The sequence below is a fragment of the Phalacrocorax aristotelis genome, chromosome 3 (assembly GCF_949628215.1).
Source record: "Phalacrocorax aristotelis chromosome 3, bGulAri2.1, whole genome shotgun sequence".
Classification (NCBI taxonomy): Eukaryota; Metazoa; Chordata; class Aves; order Suliformes; family Phalacrocoracidae; genus Phalacrocorax; species Phalacrocorax aristotelis.
Genome location: NC_134278.1, coordinates 57,528,187 through 57,546,151, shown reverse-complemented (window position 1 = coordinate 57,546,151; position 17,965 = coordinate 57,528,187). Strand labels below are relative to the sequence as shown.

Below are 17,965 nucleotides of genomic sequence, written 5' to 3'. Positions count from 1 at the left end.
TTCTCAATAACAGGTTCACACAGCTCAAGTACAAAGTAAGCAACCAATATTCCAGAGTGTGAGCACTCTGACTAGTTCTAAGCTGTACATCTGTGAGCTGTTAACTCCATGTATGTATATAGATGTGGAATGGTTTTTAAACAGAGTTTAGAACGTGAATAATTTGCTAAATTCAGCTGGTTCATAATTGTTATTTTAATTGCAAAAAACTTCAAAGCATCTTAGGCTAACAAAATACTTACGTTAAGTATCTATTCCTGTAACCCAAATTTCAGTGTCTGTATTCTGTAAGAGAGACTCTAAATATATCCAGTGCTGCAACTGTGAAAGAAGAGATTTCAATATAGGCCATGACCCAGAAGAGCACTTTAGCATATGCTCCACTTAAAGCATATAAGGAGTTCTGTTTCAGTAATACTCAGCTACTTGATTTACATGGGATCATTTTAACTTCTTAAAATTAAACAATTTTATGTACTGTGATGCTATAAAAGGAGGCTGGTATATGAGAATGGGACTGCAACCCAGAACAAGAATGGGTACCACAAATATAGTTAGCTCCAAGTCCCTCTCCACTGCAGTTTTCAACTCTTGTCCTCCAGTGTCATCTAGTTTGGTCTCCCAGTCTTTCTTAAGCCACATGTTTTTCTCCAGTAGACTAAGTTATTCTACTTTTCCAAACCTGAAAGTAATCCTGGGATGCTGCACTTGTTAAATGAATAGGGAAAGTGGAGGGAACTAAGTGTCAATTCAGTTGGATGAAACTGAATCCTTTACTGAACGGTCCCCAAAAGACAGTGCATGAGTAAATGCACAGCAGGAACAGTAGGTGTGCAGAGAGACCTCTTACAAGCTCTCTGCCAGCTATAAAATACACAAATACTTTATAGTGGTCAAATGTGAAATGTACTCATCAGAGATGCCTCCTCTGTCTGGCTACAGCCCAGCAGAGAGATTGCATGCACAAAAAAAGGCATTCTATTGTCAGTGTTGGTAAGGTTTCAAGAAGTACATAAATGGCTGCTGCCCTAGGCTGCAGTACAGGTGCAAGTCTGTACCTGAATCTTAGGTCTCCTACAATAAGGGAATGAATGCTAAGTATCTTCAGGAGCATGACCTCCATAACAAAACAATTCCCTTCAGCAGAGAAAAACCTTTGCTTAAAAATCTTTGTAAAAATCGCAATGTTTGAAACATCTTCATTGTCAGCAAACAATAAAAGCAAAAACCAGATGAAATGAAAGAAATATGTATTACAGGGCTTAAGTCTTGTCAGACAGGAGAAACATCAAGGAATCAACAGAAGACAGAAAAGACAATAGCTATTTAATTTCAACAGTGAGATTAAACAATTCTAATCGCTTACAAACATGGCTACGTTATTTTAGACACACACGAACAGCTACAAGATTCAGCCTGAAAACATAAATGACAGAAGTACCACAACTGCTAAGAGTGGGAGAACTGGGATGATCTGCCATAATCAAATAGGGGTTTAAAGAGAGATTGAAAACAAACACTGGTGTTTAAGTAGTTTACAAAACCTTTTGGAGAAAAAAAAATTGTTTCTTTTTCTATTCCTCACACCTATCTACATATGCCTAATGAGAACAAAGATATCAGGAGATAAATTACAGATAAATTCTGTAATCTAATATAAACTTAGTATCAACTTAAGGTGGGGAGAGTGAATACACCTCTCTGTCAGAAAGAAAGAAGCTATTTTGGGAAATTAAGAACAGGATTTTTATTTTGAAGCAACCATTAGTTGGCGGTACATCTGCTAGGTATATTAACTGAAACTGTCAAAGAAGATTAGTGAGGATGAATACTATAACCATGAGAAAACCCAAAACAAGAGACACATTCTTTCTTTCTCTCCCATTTGGATGTGTAGAACGGGTTTTGAAGGATGACAGTAGAAAAAAAAGTAGTTCAACGTTAATGTCATCTAGTACAAGTGTGTTGCAAAATCTTGTCTGTGCTGCTAAAGGTGCTACCACACTTCAGAAGAGGTGACACAGGGAAACTGGAAAGTCTGTCGATGAGTTTCATTAAACCAGCAGTCCTTAGGTGTTAGGAATCATTGCTTTTTCCTTCTGCCTCTTGACCCTCCAGCAAGGCTTTGGGTGATGGCACTTCTCCACCCTCTGCTCCTTCATCTAAGGAAAGACAGAATTAGACATTTATACCACATACATTCTCACAGCTTTTTTAATGCAGCCAAATATTTGGGTTCACTGATCATCTCTGTTTGGATTAGCTCTTTATTACCACGCTCCTGGGTGCTTTAGAAAGAGGAGTAACTCCAAAGATAAAGAACTTTCAGAGGTGCCTTCCAAAAGCAATTGCCAATTGGTGTTGATTTGCCTGCTCCTTGCACACGCTGATCAATGTGCATTTGGTTGTAAGAAACAGATTGGAGATAACTTTTTATTATTGTTGTTATTTTTTTTTCTGGGTCATTTCCAAAGTCAAGTAGGTAAGAATATTGCATACCTCTCAGCATTGCTTGGTTTCAGGTAGGTAACACTGCAGTTTATGAACATGCCAGTTATCTGGCTGTCCTTCTTTGCCAAGAAATACCTAGGAGAATTTACCCTGTCTTCACAAGACGAGGGCTTTTTTTGTTACTCTGATTTGTAAGTTCCCTCTTCCAAAGGTTAGAGTTGAATGCTTACATGACTAATGTAAGAGCTCACCAGCATGCATGGTCATTAGATGAAGAGTTCCATGTTGTCGCTTCTGATGCTCAAATTCTCCCACTGAGAAATAGGAACTCCTCTTGCCTTGATTTCCTTGCAAAGCATAATCATTTTCACACTACCTTCAAGTCCTATGTGGCATTACCAGTGCTAACAGAACAGTTTGTAGACCCAAATCTAAGGCAGCCCCTAGCTTTTGGGGCAAGGAGAGGTCTGCTCAGCATATCTGGCTGTACCATCTTTCACTTCAATAGTCATATTCTAAGGGATACATTTTCAGATATTTGCCCTGGAGAGTTGCCATAAAATATCCCAACATCCAAAAGAGCTAAGTATCTTTGTCTCTACATATCACAGCAAATATATACTGCTGTACACAATTCATCAGCTAAACCTCTTGGCAGAAACTTCTTGACGTTTTAAGTCTGCTCACAGGTTTGGAGGCTTTGGAGTTTTATACTGGTAAGTAAAGAACTGAGTTATTTGACACCCTTCAGCATTATGTAGTGCAGCACTGTTGAGGAAAGGGAGACAGAGCACTCTCCTCTATTGGCTGTTTCTACGTAGGGTTGGATGTCTAATATTAGTGGAGTCTTGCAGACAGGGTAGAGGAAACCAGTTTGTTAGAGGAAATCTCATCTCATAGTTGGTAGCACTTAGGTGTGCAACAGGTGCTAAGCTGCTGAGTGCATTAAAATAGTTATACACAGTCACCTAGAAACAATTCGGCAAACAATAAAGGTTACTGGCAGAATGGTACCCTAATGCAGACTACCAAATGTGGGAGACCATTATAGCTTCTTTGCTCTCAAACTTCTTGAAGCCTCTTCAACCTTTGGATCCCCAATGACACCAATCAACTGTTTAACATGGTTCCAGTACAGCCCTCCCACCAGACCACCTGTGGAAAGTCTCAGCCCTCCAGAACTTATGCACCATCAGAGGATAACCAGACAGGATACAGATGGTCTTCATTTCAGAGTTAGGCTCTCAGATAAACAGCTGGTGCCAAAATCTCTCCTGTTCATCTCATGAGAACATTAATTTGGTGTGGCTTGCAGAATTCATGAAAATTTATATCACACAGCTATGGTCCTTGTATATTCATAAAGAAAAAGCAAAGCCTCTTTTCTCTTCTAAGCCAGACAAAAGGTATTATCACATCCTTTCACTATGACAGCAGTTGACAGCATTTTAGAAAAAGTGGAGATGTATGATCCAATGAGCATTAGCTACATTTGAGGCAAGGCAGAGAGCGCCCTCCTCACCATTTCCCATAATCTTCACTGATTCTTTCAGAGCAGAAAAAAAATAGGGCATACTTTATTTAGCCACGTTCCATCTTCTCCACTTTTCTCATTTATCCAAATTCTTTGTTCTGAGCTGGAAATGGCTTTCATTTTTTAACAACTTATTGTTAAAGCCAGAAACAGGCAAAAAGAGATGCCTATTAGGGACCCAAATGTTTCAGTTTCCCCGTCACAGCATTTGAACTTCCAAACTTTCTTTGCATTTTGATGAATTCTCTTCATTTTGCTTGCTGTCTTATCAGAAGTTTAATTTACAACACAATGAGGCCATAATTCCCACCTGATACTTGTGGAATTCACAATCCCAAAAAGCATCCAAGCAGTCAGAGCGGACCTAACTGTATCCTGTGTTCATTTCCTATTATCACTACTGCAAACTGCTGATAATGGAAACTGCTCCTTCCAGGCATGCTCTGGCACAGCTACATGTCAATGACAAAAGCAAATGATAATTGCATCCTTTTAATTGTTCCTGCAATCCTGGCAGTGCTGGTCCTTGTATTTGTAAGAAAGCATCAGTACATTTTGTTAAAACTAATGTAGCTGTGTTTCATTTCTTCTTCTTAATGCATTGGATGTGCACCAGGAAAGGAGGATTATTCTGTCTGGAGGGCTAAGTACTTATTTTATGCTGTGCTGTAACATTTCTTTTAACAAGACTTTCACTCTTTCATGTTTATTTTTATCCACGGGGGAAAAAAAATCGAAGAGAGAAATTTTGCATGCTTTAAAAAGTATATTCTTTCCAGCTACTAAACTTTCCAGAGGCCAAAATTAAACAAACACGAGCAACTTAGCTTATCTACAGCTGTGGTATTCTTTTGTTTAATGTGGTTAACATGGTGCATCTCCCTCAAGGTTCACTGCTCTAAACAATACAAAGGTTAGTTACACATAATGTAGCAATGAATATTTCAGTGGGCTGGACTGGTCACTTCACTTCCACAGCTCCTGACACTAATAACAATATAAATTCCCATCTACCTCCCCTTTGATAAGGGAAGCAGCTCTCTCCTGCTGGAGCCTGACCCCTGGTCATGGTGCATGAACCGTGCCAGGCAGAAGAGCTATTTGGAATAAAAAAAAACCGTAATATTTGAAAGCCAAAGCATTAAATGTTAAGTGACTGTCTATACTTCGGAATGGATTTCCAGTGCTCCAGTCACATGTACCAGAAGGAGAAAATCTGTAGAAACATACTTTTCATATTCCTGGGGAAAAATCTCTCCTTGAAAAAAAGGAGTTTTAACTGGACTTACAGGGCTCCCAGCTTTACTCTGAATGTACTCTGACACAGTGCCCACCGTCCTTCCCACCTGCTCTTCCAGATTCTCCCAGTTCCCCTCACTACTGCCCTGCAGCCTGAGGGTATCTGAACTTGTCCTCTTTCCCTTTTTCCTTTGTGTCCACCCTCTCTCCTTCATAAATCTTTGTGCTTTCCTTTTGCAAAAGTAATGTCTCCTTTCAGGACCCATTCAGATTCTTATTTTCCTCTCTTTCCCAGGTTCAAGCCAGGATGTGGTCATTCGGTCCCTTCTCATTCCTCCTGGAAATGTTTTTCCTACCTGCCCAGCAGTCCTTCGATGGGCACATGTTGGGTTTAGATTACAGAACCCCAAATACATGAATGTAAATTAAATCACTAAAGCGAGAACAACTCGTAATCAAAGGAATACGTCCACGCCCCCCAGCCTTTATGGTGCTTTAGGAGGCTGTAAACATAATATCCTGTGATTGCTTTGGGCAACATACAAGCAGGACCTGCATCCTCAGAGCCTGGGAATCCCTCCTATAATCTACTTCAGTCAGATTCATGGACTCTCCACTCCTCAGCACAGGCCTGCCTCCTGCTGTGCTGCTGCACCTGGCTGTGAGACCACCAGATGCGGTGGTATTTATCACAGCAGCAGCAGTGATGGGCATGAGAAGAAAAAGTTACTTCCAAATCAGAACCTAAAAAAGTAGGGGTAACCCATGCTCAGGGCCAACCTGTAATTCTCACTTCACAGGCATTAGAAACCAGATTTTTCTATATCTGAAAATCCCCCTGAAAGTAAAACGAACTGAAATGTAAAGGTGGTGTCGATTACACCTGTGCTGAATCAGCAGCGCACCTTATCAAATCAAAGGACATGGCAAAACAGGACACTGGTCTCAGATAGCAAAGCTGAAAGCCTACTAGCAGGATTAAATCACTGTGAACCCTACCCATACCGTATATGCCTGAGTTGGGATAGCTGTAATTGGATTAACAGCACAGCTTGCTGTCTTGCGCTAACCTATCTCAGTGCAGGAGTAGACCCTAATTTATAGCTGGAATGATGGTTTTCCAAGCCGCCCAGCAATGCAATTGTGTTTGCTCTTTCTCAGGCGAACTGGAATTCAGTTCCCAGCACCCTTCCCCAGGCTGCTGAACGCTGAATCTGTGGGTGGATATAGCAGACTTTGTCTGGGTGAAGATTAACTTGTCTCATTAGGAGGTATGAGTGATAACTCCTTTGGAAGGTTGAATTTAATGCTAAATGAAGGAAAAAGTATTGACATCATAACTGCATGGTGGCAGAAGTCTTAAGAACACAAAGAACGACTGCATAAAAATGTCAATTTCTTGAATGTGCAGCTATTACCTTGTGAAACGGAGAGCTCAGCCAGTTTGTGGGGCAGGTCTGAAGTCCCAGCACCAGCAGGAGAGCCCAGAATATCTGGTAAAGCGTTCCGGCGGCCTGCCCGACCCGATGCTGCAAAATCTGTGACCACAGGCTCTACATCAGTCATTGCTGACTCCTTTCCTCATAGCAACATCTGCATATAGAACAAACATATGAAGAATACAGCTGTAGCCCAGATGGATGCTAATCACAGGCTCAACAATACAATAGCCATAGGCTTTGCCCAATAGGTTTTCTGTTATTAAAAACCACCTATTTCAGTAACGAGTGCTTAAGCTTTATTTGTGCCTCAGAATAACATAAAAGAATCTCTGTGCATTTCCTTACCTTGCCATTTGCACATCAGACTAGTGCAAGGAACAGCTCTGTACCTACAACAAACCCATGGATAGGGTCAGCAACAGCCCTTTCTCCCAGCCACTTGCACGCCTTTTTATGGCCTGAGCTCTTTTTAAGTCATTTTGCCATACAACCACTCCGAAGGGAACTGAAACTCTGTTTTGTCAGTCTCTATGAAGCAAACATGTTTTATTATGAATCTTGTTTAGATTCTTATTTAGAATCTTGTTAGAACAAATTCCTTTCACAGAGGAACAAATTATACACAAAAGACCTCTCAAAAAACAAACTGAAACTCTTCCTAAAATGTCTTTATCCTGCAGATATCAAACCATTTGCTTTCCTCTGCTCCTTGCTAGCTTGGTTTAGCCTCAGCTTGTGCATGTGACTTTTATCCAATAAAAACCTGATTCCTGGAAATAATAGAACCAACTCTGCTCCCTCAATCCCCATCTCAAAGCCCATTGAACTGAATGGGAAAATTCCTGCTAACAAAAATGGGCTTTGGATGAGGCACAGAGGTGTTTGCAGGACCACACCCCAGGGCACCAGTTTACGTGAGAACACCTGGAGCAGAAGGAGGCGATACTTAGCTGCAAGTGACTCACAGGGATAGTGTGTGAACACTGCCATTAGCAACTGTATTATTAAGAATCACAAAAGACTATCATACTAGAATTGTAGACAATAATTTCTCATAGTTAACAGAGTAATTTCTAATAATTAGACTTGAACTGTTAAATTAAAAACAGTATTTACTCGCTCTATATGAATGCGGTTCTGCAGTGTGGGAACAGGAACAATGTCTCTTTGCGTAAATATCATCAGTGCTTTGTGTGGGAAGGGATATGAGGCTGAAGACCGATCTGATGGAAGGCTGTCAGCTTTCAGCTGACAACTGGCTGTACTTAGAATAAGAATCAGATGAGGAAAGCCTCAGTCATTTTAGTGTTGTTCATATAAGAAGCAAAGCATCATAGTCCCCTTTCTACAATTCCGTGAAGGTTGGGAAATGAGTGCTCTCATTTCACGGATAGAAAAAGCAAGGCAAACAGAGATCAAATGCAACTTGCTCTGATGTGCAGGAAGCGAGGGGCAGAAATTTGATTACTGATGCTGGCCTTGCATTTCCACCACAAAGAACATTTTCCTTTTCTCCCTCAAAGGGCCTTTCAGCTGTGTCACTCCCTCAACAAAAATAAATATTCTTAATCTTCTTTGTATCTCTAAATACTGTGTAATAAAAGAAATTAATCCTTCTTGGCAAGAATGGAAGGGATGAGTAAAATCTGCAAGTCTGAAAGATGACCTGAATGTGCAAATAAGCCACTTTCTTTAACCAAAGTCAGTAACTGAAAGTTCTGACCTGGAGATTTAGCAGAAAGTTCCTGTCTTGCATGAAAACAGTCAGGTCAAGTCCAAATGAATCTCTTCCGTAAGTAGCAAAAATATAAAAACTATACATGGATATTCAAGACTGCAACTTTGAGAAAATATCCAAAGTATGTGCATCAACATTCTTGATTAGATATAGCATTATACTATGTATTCATTAAAATGGGTGACGTCAGCACTTGACAAAAATATGGATAATTAATCCATATTTATGGACACAGTCTCATGGCTTTTTGTGGGTGTTCGTATTTACTTGTAGGTGTCCTAAATATATTTCTCCACAAACTCACCACAGCAAGTAAAGAGACTGTAAATTACACTTCAGAACAGAAAATACTCAGGTTCTCCTTCAACAGCTTAGAAAAGCTGTTAATATTTATTCCCAAAGCCAAAATACCAGTGGTGCTGCAGTTCCTGCCCATTTCATTTCAGCCATTTAGTTGGTGAGACAATACTGTTGTGACCTGACTGCTGTTCCCATAAAGATGTACAGAATGACATTAACATCAAAACACACCAAAGACTTTCTCAAACCTGTCTTGTGGACTTGTTTCTTTCTCTTTGCTCTCCTGCATGGAAGTTTTGGTCCCTCAATGTATACTTTTTAAATGGGGAAGATCTTCTCTACAACTCATGATATATGAAACTACTCTGTTCTGTAGTATAGTTTCATCTCACCCATCTTGTGCACCTGTTTCAAATCCCTCCCTCTCCAGCTCATCTCTTTCTCCCGTGATGTAATCTCCCTTCATTGCATAATACTAGACAACCCAGGAAGATGATGAAGGACACGGTCTGACACGCTTTCATGTACATGAATTTTTATTTATGCACTTGATTAAAAAAGTGTGCCGAGACAAATCTAGAACATCTGTCAGAAAATCAGCTGATCATTATCCATCAGTCTGGTGGCCATAACTCAAATGTATCTATCTAAATATAATAAAAACCACCATCGTTTTCACCTTTGTTTTTTCTACATTACACTTAAGGTATTGGAGGCTGAGGAGAAGACTGAGTTCAAAAGTTAAGGGCTACCCACTGCACTAGCACAGGATATATTTCTCTTCAATATATTTGGAAGACAAGGGACTACCTCCATCAGGCTTAGAACAGACATTACAAATGAAAACTTAAGTCCATTTCAGTCCATATAAATCAAAACTTAAGTCCACCTCCAAACACATGACAGACCATATTCAAAATAACTTGCTGCTGTACTTTAGATAAATGGCGTTTCCTTCTTCAATGTTCTAAGGAAGTCCTTCAGTTTCATTCTGATAATAGTATTCTCTTATAATAGTATTTTCTAAGGCCTACATCCAAGTAAGAACGTAGAGTTTCTCCACTCTTCATCTGTTTCTATGTTTAATTCTTTTAACATATCCATCAGGAAATAACTACCTTTTTGGCATCTTGCATCTGTTACATGCAGCATTTTCCATGTTCCCTCACAGAGTAATAATCACAGCACAGAGCCTATTTTCTCAGTTCCACTCCTCCTCCCACTGGCAACATCTCCTTCAGCTTCACTGAACTCATTTTGCTGTAGCCTTATACAAGTTAAAGATACTTATATCTTGCTGATGCCCACATGCAGTTGCCTCTCTCAGCTTCCAAATTACTGTTGTCATTTTTCTCCCATGTCACCGCTCACTACACAAATGGTGTGCAGCTCTGAAAGAATAGCGACAGATTTCCAGAGCAGAAGGTTCCGTATTTCCCCAGCTCCCTTTTTCCCATAGCAAAAACCAGGCCACGCAAAAGCAGGAGGGGACTGGGTGGAAAACAGAGTTGAGCAGGGGTGGTGGCTGTTTGCAGAGGGCTGCCTCAGGAAGGCAGGCGGACCTCCCAGAAAAGCTCACCTACTAAAATCAGAGACTTAAGGCTTTGACTGGTATCCCTACCGGTACTCCATCACTACTCCATGGCACCAGACTAACTTTGCAGCTTATTACTGGGCCACGACACAGCACTAAGGGGTTTGGGGGAGTACTAGGTTGATCTTCTCATATACACCTCTGAAGTCCCTGCAGGACCACCCACAATGCACAACAGACCACTCAGGTGTGCAAGCGGGAAGGAAATGCTGTGCTTGTGAAAACTAGCTACAACCAAAAGTAAAACTCTGTTACTGTATCTATCAGCCATATAAGTAAGTGCCCTCAGACAAAGCCATGGCAGGGAAACTACCAGTGTGATTTTCTGTAAGCAAGGCAGCTAGTTTGTTAATCTTTGAATCTTCTTTTGTTGAAAGCGTAGCCAGCCTCTTGGGGGAAAATAAGTCACAGAAGCTGATGAGAATTTATTTAAGTAAATGACAAAGGAAAAGAACAAATAAGTCTCCTGAAACACCTTGTGTTGAGGATCAAGGGAAAAATGCTTTACAGTGCTCAGTTGTAGCAGATGCCACGGTCCACCTTAGATGTCAGTGTCGTCTCTTCGTCACTCTGTTAGGAAGTAGAAAATCACCACCATACGTATTTGTGAAAGCTCTTTTTTCTTCTGATCTTTTTACTGTCTTACACAGAGACAAAATACTGTTTTTGTTCTCCTTGGAAGGATAAACTATCCCTCAGGAAATGTCAGAAGCTTCCTGACATTGGTATTGTTGCAACTCCATGCAGGAGACTGAAAGACCAAACTCCTTGCCACTCAGGCACTTCTCTCCTCTCAGAAACTTTTCTCTTAGGTCTTACAAATAGTCTCTGTCTGCACTATGAGAGAAAGCTACACTTCCCAAACACTGTTCCTTTTGAATGCCCCTTAGTAGGAACAAACTGGAAAGCATGAAATCCTCTCACAGACACCTGAAAAATAAAATAGCCAAGTAGGACTTCTAGAACCAGACTGACTGATTTTGTGTCTTGATGGTCTCTTACTTTAAGATGCATTTCAGCACCTCACTTTATTGATAAAGAACTTTAGTCCTTTTAGTTGTGTTTTATTGGTTTTTACTTACTTGTAATGAGTGTTCTCCAAGGACCTTCACCTCAAAAGCCTGTAGGTTCAAAAGTTTCTAAGTAAGGAGAACAGAAAACTTATTGAATGAAGTGCTTCCTACTGCACAACTGAGATGAAAACCACATTTCCTTGCTATGCAGTTGCCGTGCTTTCACATCCTCTTCTGCTGCAGCTGCATCCTGATGGCTTTGCCTCCTTTTCCCAATGATCTCGGAACAGGAACATTCTCATTATACATGCTCATGTTATCCTTATGCTTTATCCTGAAGCATCACTGGACCACAGAAAAGAAAAAAACCTAGGAACATTCATGCTTTTAAGGAAGACAGTCCAGACTGTCTAACAGTAACCTGGGCACGCGCATAACAATTTTTGTGAGAGGAATTTCTGTTGCGCTTTTTCACATCAATAACATTTGTAACACACTCATAAGCCTAGTGCTGGGAAGCACACAGAAAAGATAAGCTAACAGTCTACCATATCTGTATCAAACACAGCAGTCTTGATTATGTTTGGGGCTTAGGACAAGAGACCACACATTTCTTAATAAACAAAAGCAATTGGTAGTTAGAATATAGCTAACTATACACAACTTAGAAGTGAACACTCAGGAAAAAAAGTGCATTTGTTAGCTTTCAGGTTTTTTAATACATCACTAAAGTTGAAACAAGTTCCTTTTATTGTTTCATGTTAGAAAGTTTATTTGGGTTTCTTGTACCAATGGAGATGGCCTCTCCAGTGCATGTTCTCTGAAAAATTCGTGAGTTGTTTTCCCATAGAGGGAAACTAAATTACAGGATCACAGAATCACAGAGCGGTGGGGGTTGGAAGGCACCTCTGGAGACCATCTTGTCCAACCCCCCGGTTGAGCAGGTGCACCTAGAACAGGTGGCACAGTACTGCATCCAGGTGGGTTTTGAATGTTTCTAGGGAAAACATTCCCAAATTACATCATTATCCCATTATTTCCCATCTCAGAAAATCTACAGTGCAGAAGCATGTCTGAGTCCTTCTACATCTTCTGCCTCAGTCTGGAAATTACAGCCTGTACAACACATAGTATAAGTTTGGTATATTGTATAACAGGTTTTCACTTTTGGTTCTTTGCAGTGTACACAGCTGGACAGCCATTTAACACAAATGTCTTGTGTCTCTTCTGCTCTGGATATGTGAACTACTCTACACTCTTGCACCAGGGGCAACTTCCTTACTGATCATATGCAAAAATGGCTTCCATACGTGATTTTCCTAGTCCCAAACTGGTCAGCCTGAGATACTAAGATTACACCATTCCTCCATTTCCTGCCTCAGTGCTCTCAGAAGCACTGAATGAAGGTCCAAGGATCATGTTATTCAAATGCTCATCAGTTTGGGGTACAGAATCTGAAAACCTTGGCCACAGCTGTAGGGTGAAGACAGGAGCTGATGAATTTTGCCCCTTGGTAAGTCCAATTTCTAGATAAATCTTGACTATGCTTTCATGAGGAATGGTTGAAGATGGGGAATTAATTTTATTAAGGACCATCATCTTCATCTCAAAATGCAACATATATCTTTGCTGCTGTGGTGGGTTGACCCTGGCTGTATGTCAGGCACCCACCAAAGCCGCTCTGTCACTCCCCCTCCTCAGCTGGACAGGGGAGAGAAAATATAATGAAAGGCTTGTGGGCCAAGATGAGGACAGGGAGAGATCACTCACCAATTATTGTCACGGGCAAAACAGACTTGACTTGGGGAAATTAGTTTAATTTATTACCAGTCAAATCAGAGTAAGGTAATGAGAAAATAAAATCTAAATCTTAAAACACCTTCCCCCACCCCTCCCTTCTTCCTGGGCTCATCTTCACTCCCAATTTCTCTACCTCCTCCCCTCAGCGGTGCAGGGGGATGGGGAATGGCGGTTGCAGTCAGTTCATCACACCTTGTCTCTGCTGCTCCTTCCTCCTCAGGGGGAGGACTCCTCACACTCTTCCCCTGCTCCAGCGTGGGGTCCCTCCCACGGGAGACAGTCCTCCATGATCTTCTCCAACATGGATCATTCCCACGGGCTACAGTTCTTCACAAACTGCTCCAGCGTGGGTCCCTTCCACAGGGTGCAGCCCCTCAGGAACAGACTGCTCCAGCGTGGGTCACCATGGGGTCACAAGTCCTGCCAGCAAACCTGCTCCAGCATGGGCTCCTCTCTCCACGGGTCCACAGGTCCTACCACGAGCCTGCTCCAGCATAGGCTTCCCATGGGCTCACAGCCTCCTTTGGGCATCCACCTGCTCTGGTGTGGGGTCCTCCACGGGCTGCAGGTGGATATCTGCTCCACCATTAATCTCCATGGGCTGCACGGGGGACAGCCTGCCTCACCATGGGCTTCACCACGGGCTGCAGGGGAATCTCTGCACCGGTGCCTGGAGCACCTCCTCCCCCTCCTTCACTGACCTTGGTGTCTGCAACCTGTCTCTGGCTGCTGCTGTTGCACAGCAGGTTCTTCCCTGTTCTTAAATCTGTTATCCCAGAGGCGCCACCACTGTTGCTGATGGGCTCAGCCTTGGCCAGTGGCACATCCATCTTGGAGCCGGCTGGCATTGACACAGAGGAAGCTCCTAGCAGCTTCTCACAGAAGACACCCCTGTAGCCCACCCCCGCCAAAACCTTGCCACACAAGCCCAATACAGCTGTCTCCTGTATACAGTACCTAAAAAGCATTATGTGTGCACTTGTATAGATACTGCAGCTGAAAGGGCTGGTGTAAGCTAGTGTGCCATGCCAGCATTACAGGGTTTGTATGGCAAGAAACAACTTTCTATACAAATGAAACGGGATGGACTTTTTTCTTCATCAGACTGGTACTTCGAAACTTTCAGCTGAATTTTCTCATCACTTCCATAAAGCTGATATTATACTTACGGAGAATACAAGAGAAAAAAAGCCACTAAACTTATTAGTCATGCTGTTTTTACACTTCTGGAGAACGCACAGATACCATGGTGTGGTTCACCCTCTACAAACCTGCAGAACAGCTTTACTGTGAGCTGTGTTTGACCCTGAGTACGCACAGTGCCCTGATGCACAGAAGAACACGTTACAAAGCTAACAGCAGTTCCAAGTAATGGTACGATTTTCCCATTGTGAAAGAAAATAAGAAGAGAGGGGAAGGGGTCAAGATACTGACAACTGAATCAGAAGTTATCTGAGTTATCTGCTGCAAGTAATAAATGAAGTGACATTCACTGAAGGCAGTCAATACCAAGCAAACGAGCACGTCACTTTCCAAATGCCTCTGAGTGACCAAATGCAATGACAGACATAAGCTTTAGTTGACTTCATGGGAAACACAATTCAACAGGGAAGAAACTCTAATATATCAGCTTTGCTGGAAGGAAATCAAGTGCATCCCCTACTATGGAATAAGAAACAAAGCTCAATGGAAACAAACAAATGAGCTAACCTAATTCTTCTATTTTGCCGATTCATCCTCACAAAAGTTTTCATTTCCTGTTGCAAAAAGTATAAATACTGCTTGACTCACATATACGCAGTACACGTTCTGAGTTCAGCCACAGAGCTCCACCCTTCCAAATCCTTTCTTAAGATTTGCATCTGGTCTGAAATCCAAGAGGAGTTTGCCCACCCACAGGAACATACTTGAGGACTAATTCAGGAATTACTTAGAAATCATTTTTAAGGCTAATTTTGCAGATACCCTGCAAATACAACACTGCGGTTAACTTGCATTTACGATTTTCCGCATTGCCAAAAGCACACAGGGAAATGAGTATCCTTACTGTACTAGTATGTTTTGTTACTAGTCATACATGCACCCCACCTTTCCTCCAACCTCTCCGATCTCCTTGTTCCTCAGCCTTTGAACTGGGAATTCTTTAGGAAAGAATCAAAGGCCTTTTTCTCTCTACTTTAATACCTGCTGCCCCAGCATCCCACAAATGCCTCCTGCAACACAAACAAGTCAACAGCTATGTAAGCCAGCATATGTGTATGTCCACACTGTATTATTAGAAGAAGTAAGGGATTTGTTTCACTGCTTGCCAGCTCTGTGGAAGAAAACTACCCTGGCAAAACCACTGGGAAAGGCTGAGGCAGCAAACAGCTCGAGGCATACTGGAGTCCACTTACATAATGCACTCTAGTAAAGCAATTAGCACAGTGCAATATAAAATGCAATTGAGAGAAGATGAATTTACAATTTAGCAGATACATGAGAATGGGACAACCCAATGCACATAACCAGCACACCTACGTACCCAAAATCTCTGACTGGAGAAGGCCCAAGTCTTCCTGAGATCTTACAGGCATGAATGAGGAACATTTCCATCTAGTTCGGAGTGAATCAAAGGGTACTGGTATGGACTGGAGGTTCCCAGGAATGGAGATCCTTGTGGAAGTGCTTACAGAAGAGAAGGAATTGCAGAGAAAGAGGTGGAATTGCCTGGTAGCAACATGCGGGCACTAAGGGAACGATCAGGAACACAAGGATGACAGAGACGTAAGAGGCATGGGGAGCCTGTAATGGTGGTTTTGTACATGGAGAGAAGGGAAGATTAACTCAGGGTCTAGCTGAGACAAAGAAATGACACAGCAAGCTAAAGCGACACAGGAAGAAAGGAGCCTCTAGAACCTTACTTAGAGGAATGAAGAACATTACCTTATGAAGAGGAACAAAATCAGTAATTGAGGACCTTCTTTGGAGGGCAAGCGGGATGGGGGCAGGAAGGAGGAGAGGCTTGGTAAAGTTTGGGGAGCATTTCAGGAGACCAGCTCTGCTGGAGGATGTGTGGAGAGATGGGCACTACAGAGACCCTATGGATTAGCCGCAAACTAGCTAGGTAGCAATAAAACAGGCTTTTTTCTTTTTTTGCTGAAAAGATTTTGTGTCTAATTATTCCAATATGCCCACATGTAAAAAACCTGAAGAGTCTGCACAAGAAATATGACGGCAGTTTACTACAGCAAGGAATTTTTTTCTTGAGGGGGGAAAAATTACTTTGTTAACACGACATGTGCCACAACACCTAGTTAACTGAATATGTACTATTTGTGAGGACCTTTACAGACTGATGCTGTGCAGACCCCTCAAAAGAACCAGGAACTGCAATGCGAGCCTCCACACAGATATGCCTCTTTTTTGCCCTGCCAGCAGCTCCCTTCCAGGGATAAAAGTCCCTCTTTATTTCCTATACAGACCTCCAGAAGGTTTCCCGGAGGCAGAAGTGGGTTTGGTCAAAGGACACAACCCAATGCTTCTCTCCATCTAGCCATTAGGTGGTAACAGTCTGGCAGTGAGCAGAAACCATGCGTGAATAGCAGCAGGCACCTTGCTAAGTCCCTAAGCCTTCAAAGCGTGAGACTATTTCCATTAAAAAGCAAGGACAAGCTCTCAGAAGTACTTTATTGTTTTAGTTATACAGATGAAAGCTGACTTTTGATTTTACTACCCTTGTCATGGCCAGATAACATTCCATAATTATATCTAAAAACAGATGAATCAAATCTTATTTGTATGATTTTTCCACCTTCAAACCTGCGAGCTGTACTTTTTATGGCCTGGATCAGACCTGGAGAACATCCAGCCCTATGCGTGGATGACTTTTCCAGTCAGCCTCAGTTGCACCTCACTGATGTGGAAATACTTGTGTTCAGCCAGTTTTGCAGTCACACCCCTTACTGCTTCTTCACCTGAAGACAGGAGAGGATACTCTCTGTCTTGTATGGTTCGTGTCTGACAAACTCTTTGGGAAAGCTGAAGTGTAACAATCGAAGCACCATTCTTCTCCTTAAGTTGGAGTAAAACTTTCCTATTTTCATTTTTCATTTCTGCATTCTGGTTTCACAGTGCCAAACATATATAAGAAGTCACTATTTCCAGACCAAAAATGACTCATAGCAGTCTGTTCTAATGAAGAAAAAAAAACCAAACAAACAGCAACAAAAAACCCAACACATAAACCAAACCAAAAAACGTGAAGTGAAACATCATAATTAATTGCTACTTATAGAGGTCTGGATACAGCAAACTTTATTTTCTTTAGGATAGCAAGCTGCAACAAAGCCTGCTTGTCTTTGTCATCTGTGAGTTTGTAAATCTAACAATCCAAGTTTTTGTTATTTGACTAGCTTCCTTAAGCACCAGACTGAGAGGTAAAGCAGCTGACAACTGCACCTGTATCACTAGTGTTTATTGTTGATGACAGCATCTCTTCTGCCCTGTTCACAAAGAGCAAATACCAGCCCCAGAGCTGCTAAAGACACCTCCCCAACACTTCAACCAAACATGGTTCTCAGGGTCTCAGCGGTCCTTGCTTTTCCCATGGAGCCCTGCATAACTATTTTGCCTCATAAGTATGTATTTTGTCTCTTGCTTCAGTTGCTGCTTCTACTCCACAAATGATCTGGGTTTCCTGAACTATTCTTCTGGCTCAACCATGAATGCTTATGGAAATTAAATCCAAAATACTTCATTAGGCATTCTTCACTGGATGGAATGTTGGAAGGGAAATCATGTTTGTGCAGCTCAATAAATGTTTAGTTAGTTAATAAAATATTATTTTAACTCCATTCAAGGGGAGTAAAAGGT

General features: G+C 41.7%; 1 protein-coding gene across 5 annotated transcripts in view; it reads right to left on the bottom strand.

The window, feature by feature from the left end:
• Nucleotides 1–1,309: 1,309 nt before the first annotated feature.
• PKIB (cAMP-dependent protein kinase inhibitor beta) overlaps nucleotides 1,310–17,965 on the bottom strand; it is a 56,636-nt gene continuing 39,980 nt past the window's right edge. For all 5 annotated transcript variants that reach the window (XM_075087541.1, XM_075087543.1, XM_075087542.1 and 2 more), the window contains 2 exons: nucleotides 6,643–6,817; nucleotides 1,310–2,162 (listed from right to left, as the gene is read on the bottom strand). In XM_075087541.1, coding sequence (XP_074943642.1) covers nucleotides 2,077–2,162; nucleotides 6,643–6,790 — 234 coding nt within the window. In that variant the 5' untranslated portion in view covers nucleotides 6,791–6,817 and the 3' untranslated portion in view covers nucleotides 1,310–2,076. The remainder of the gene's footprint in view (nucleotides 2,163–6,642; nucleotides 6,818–17,965) is intronic.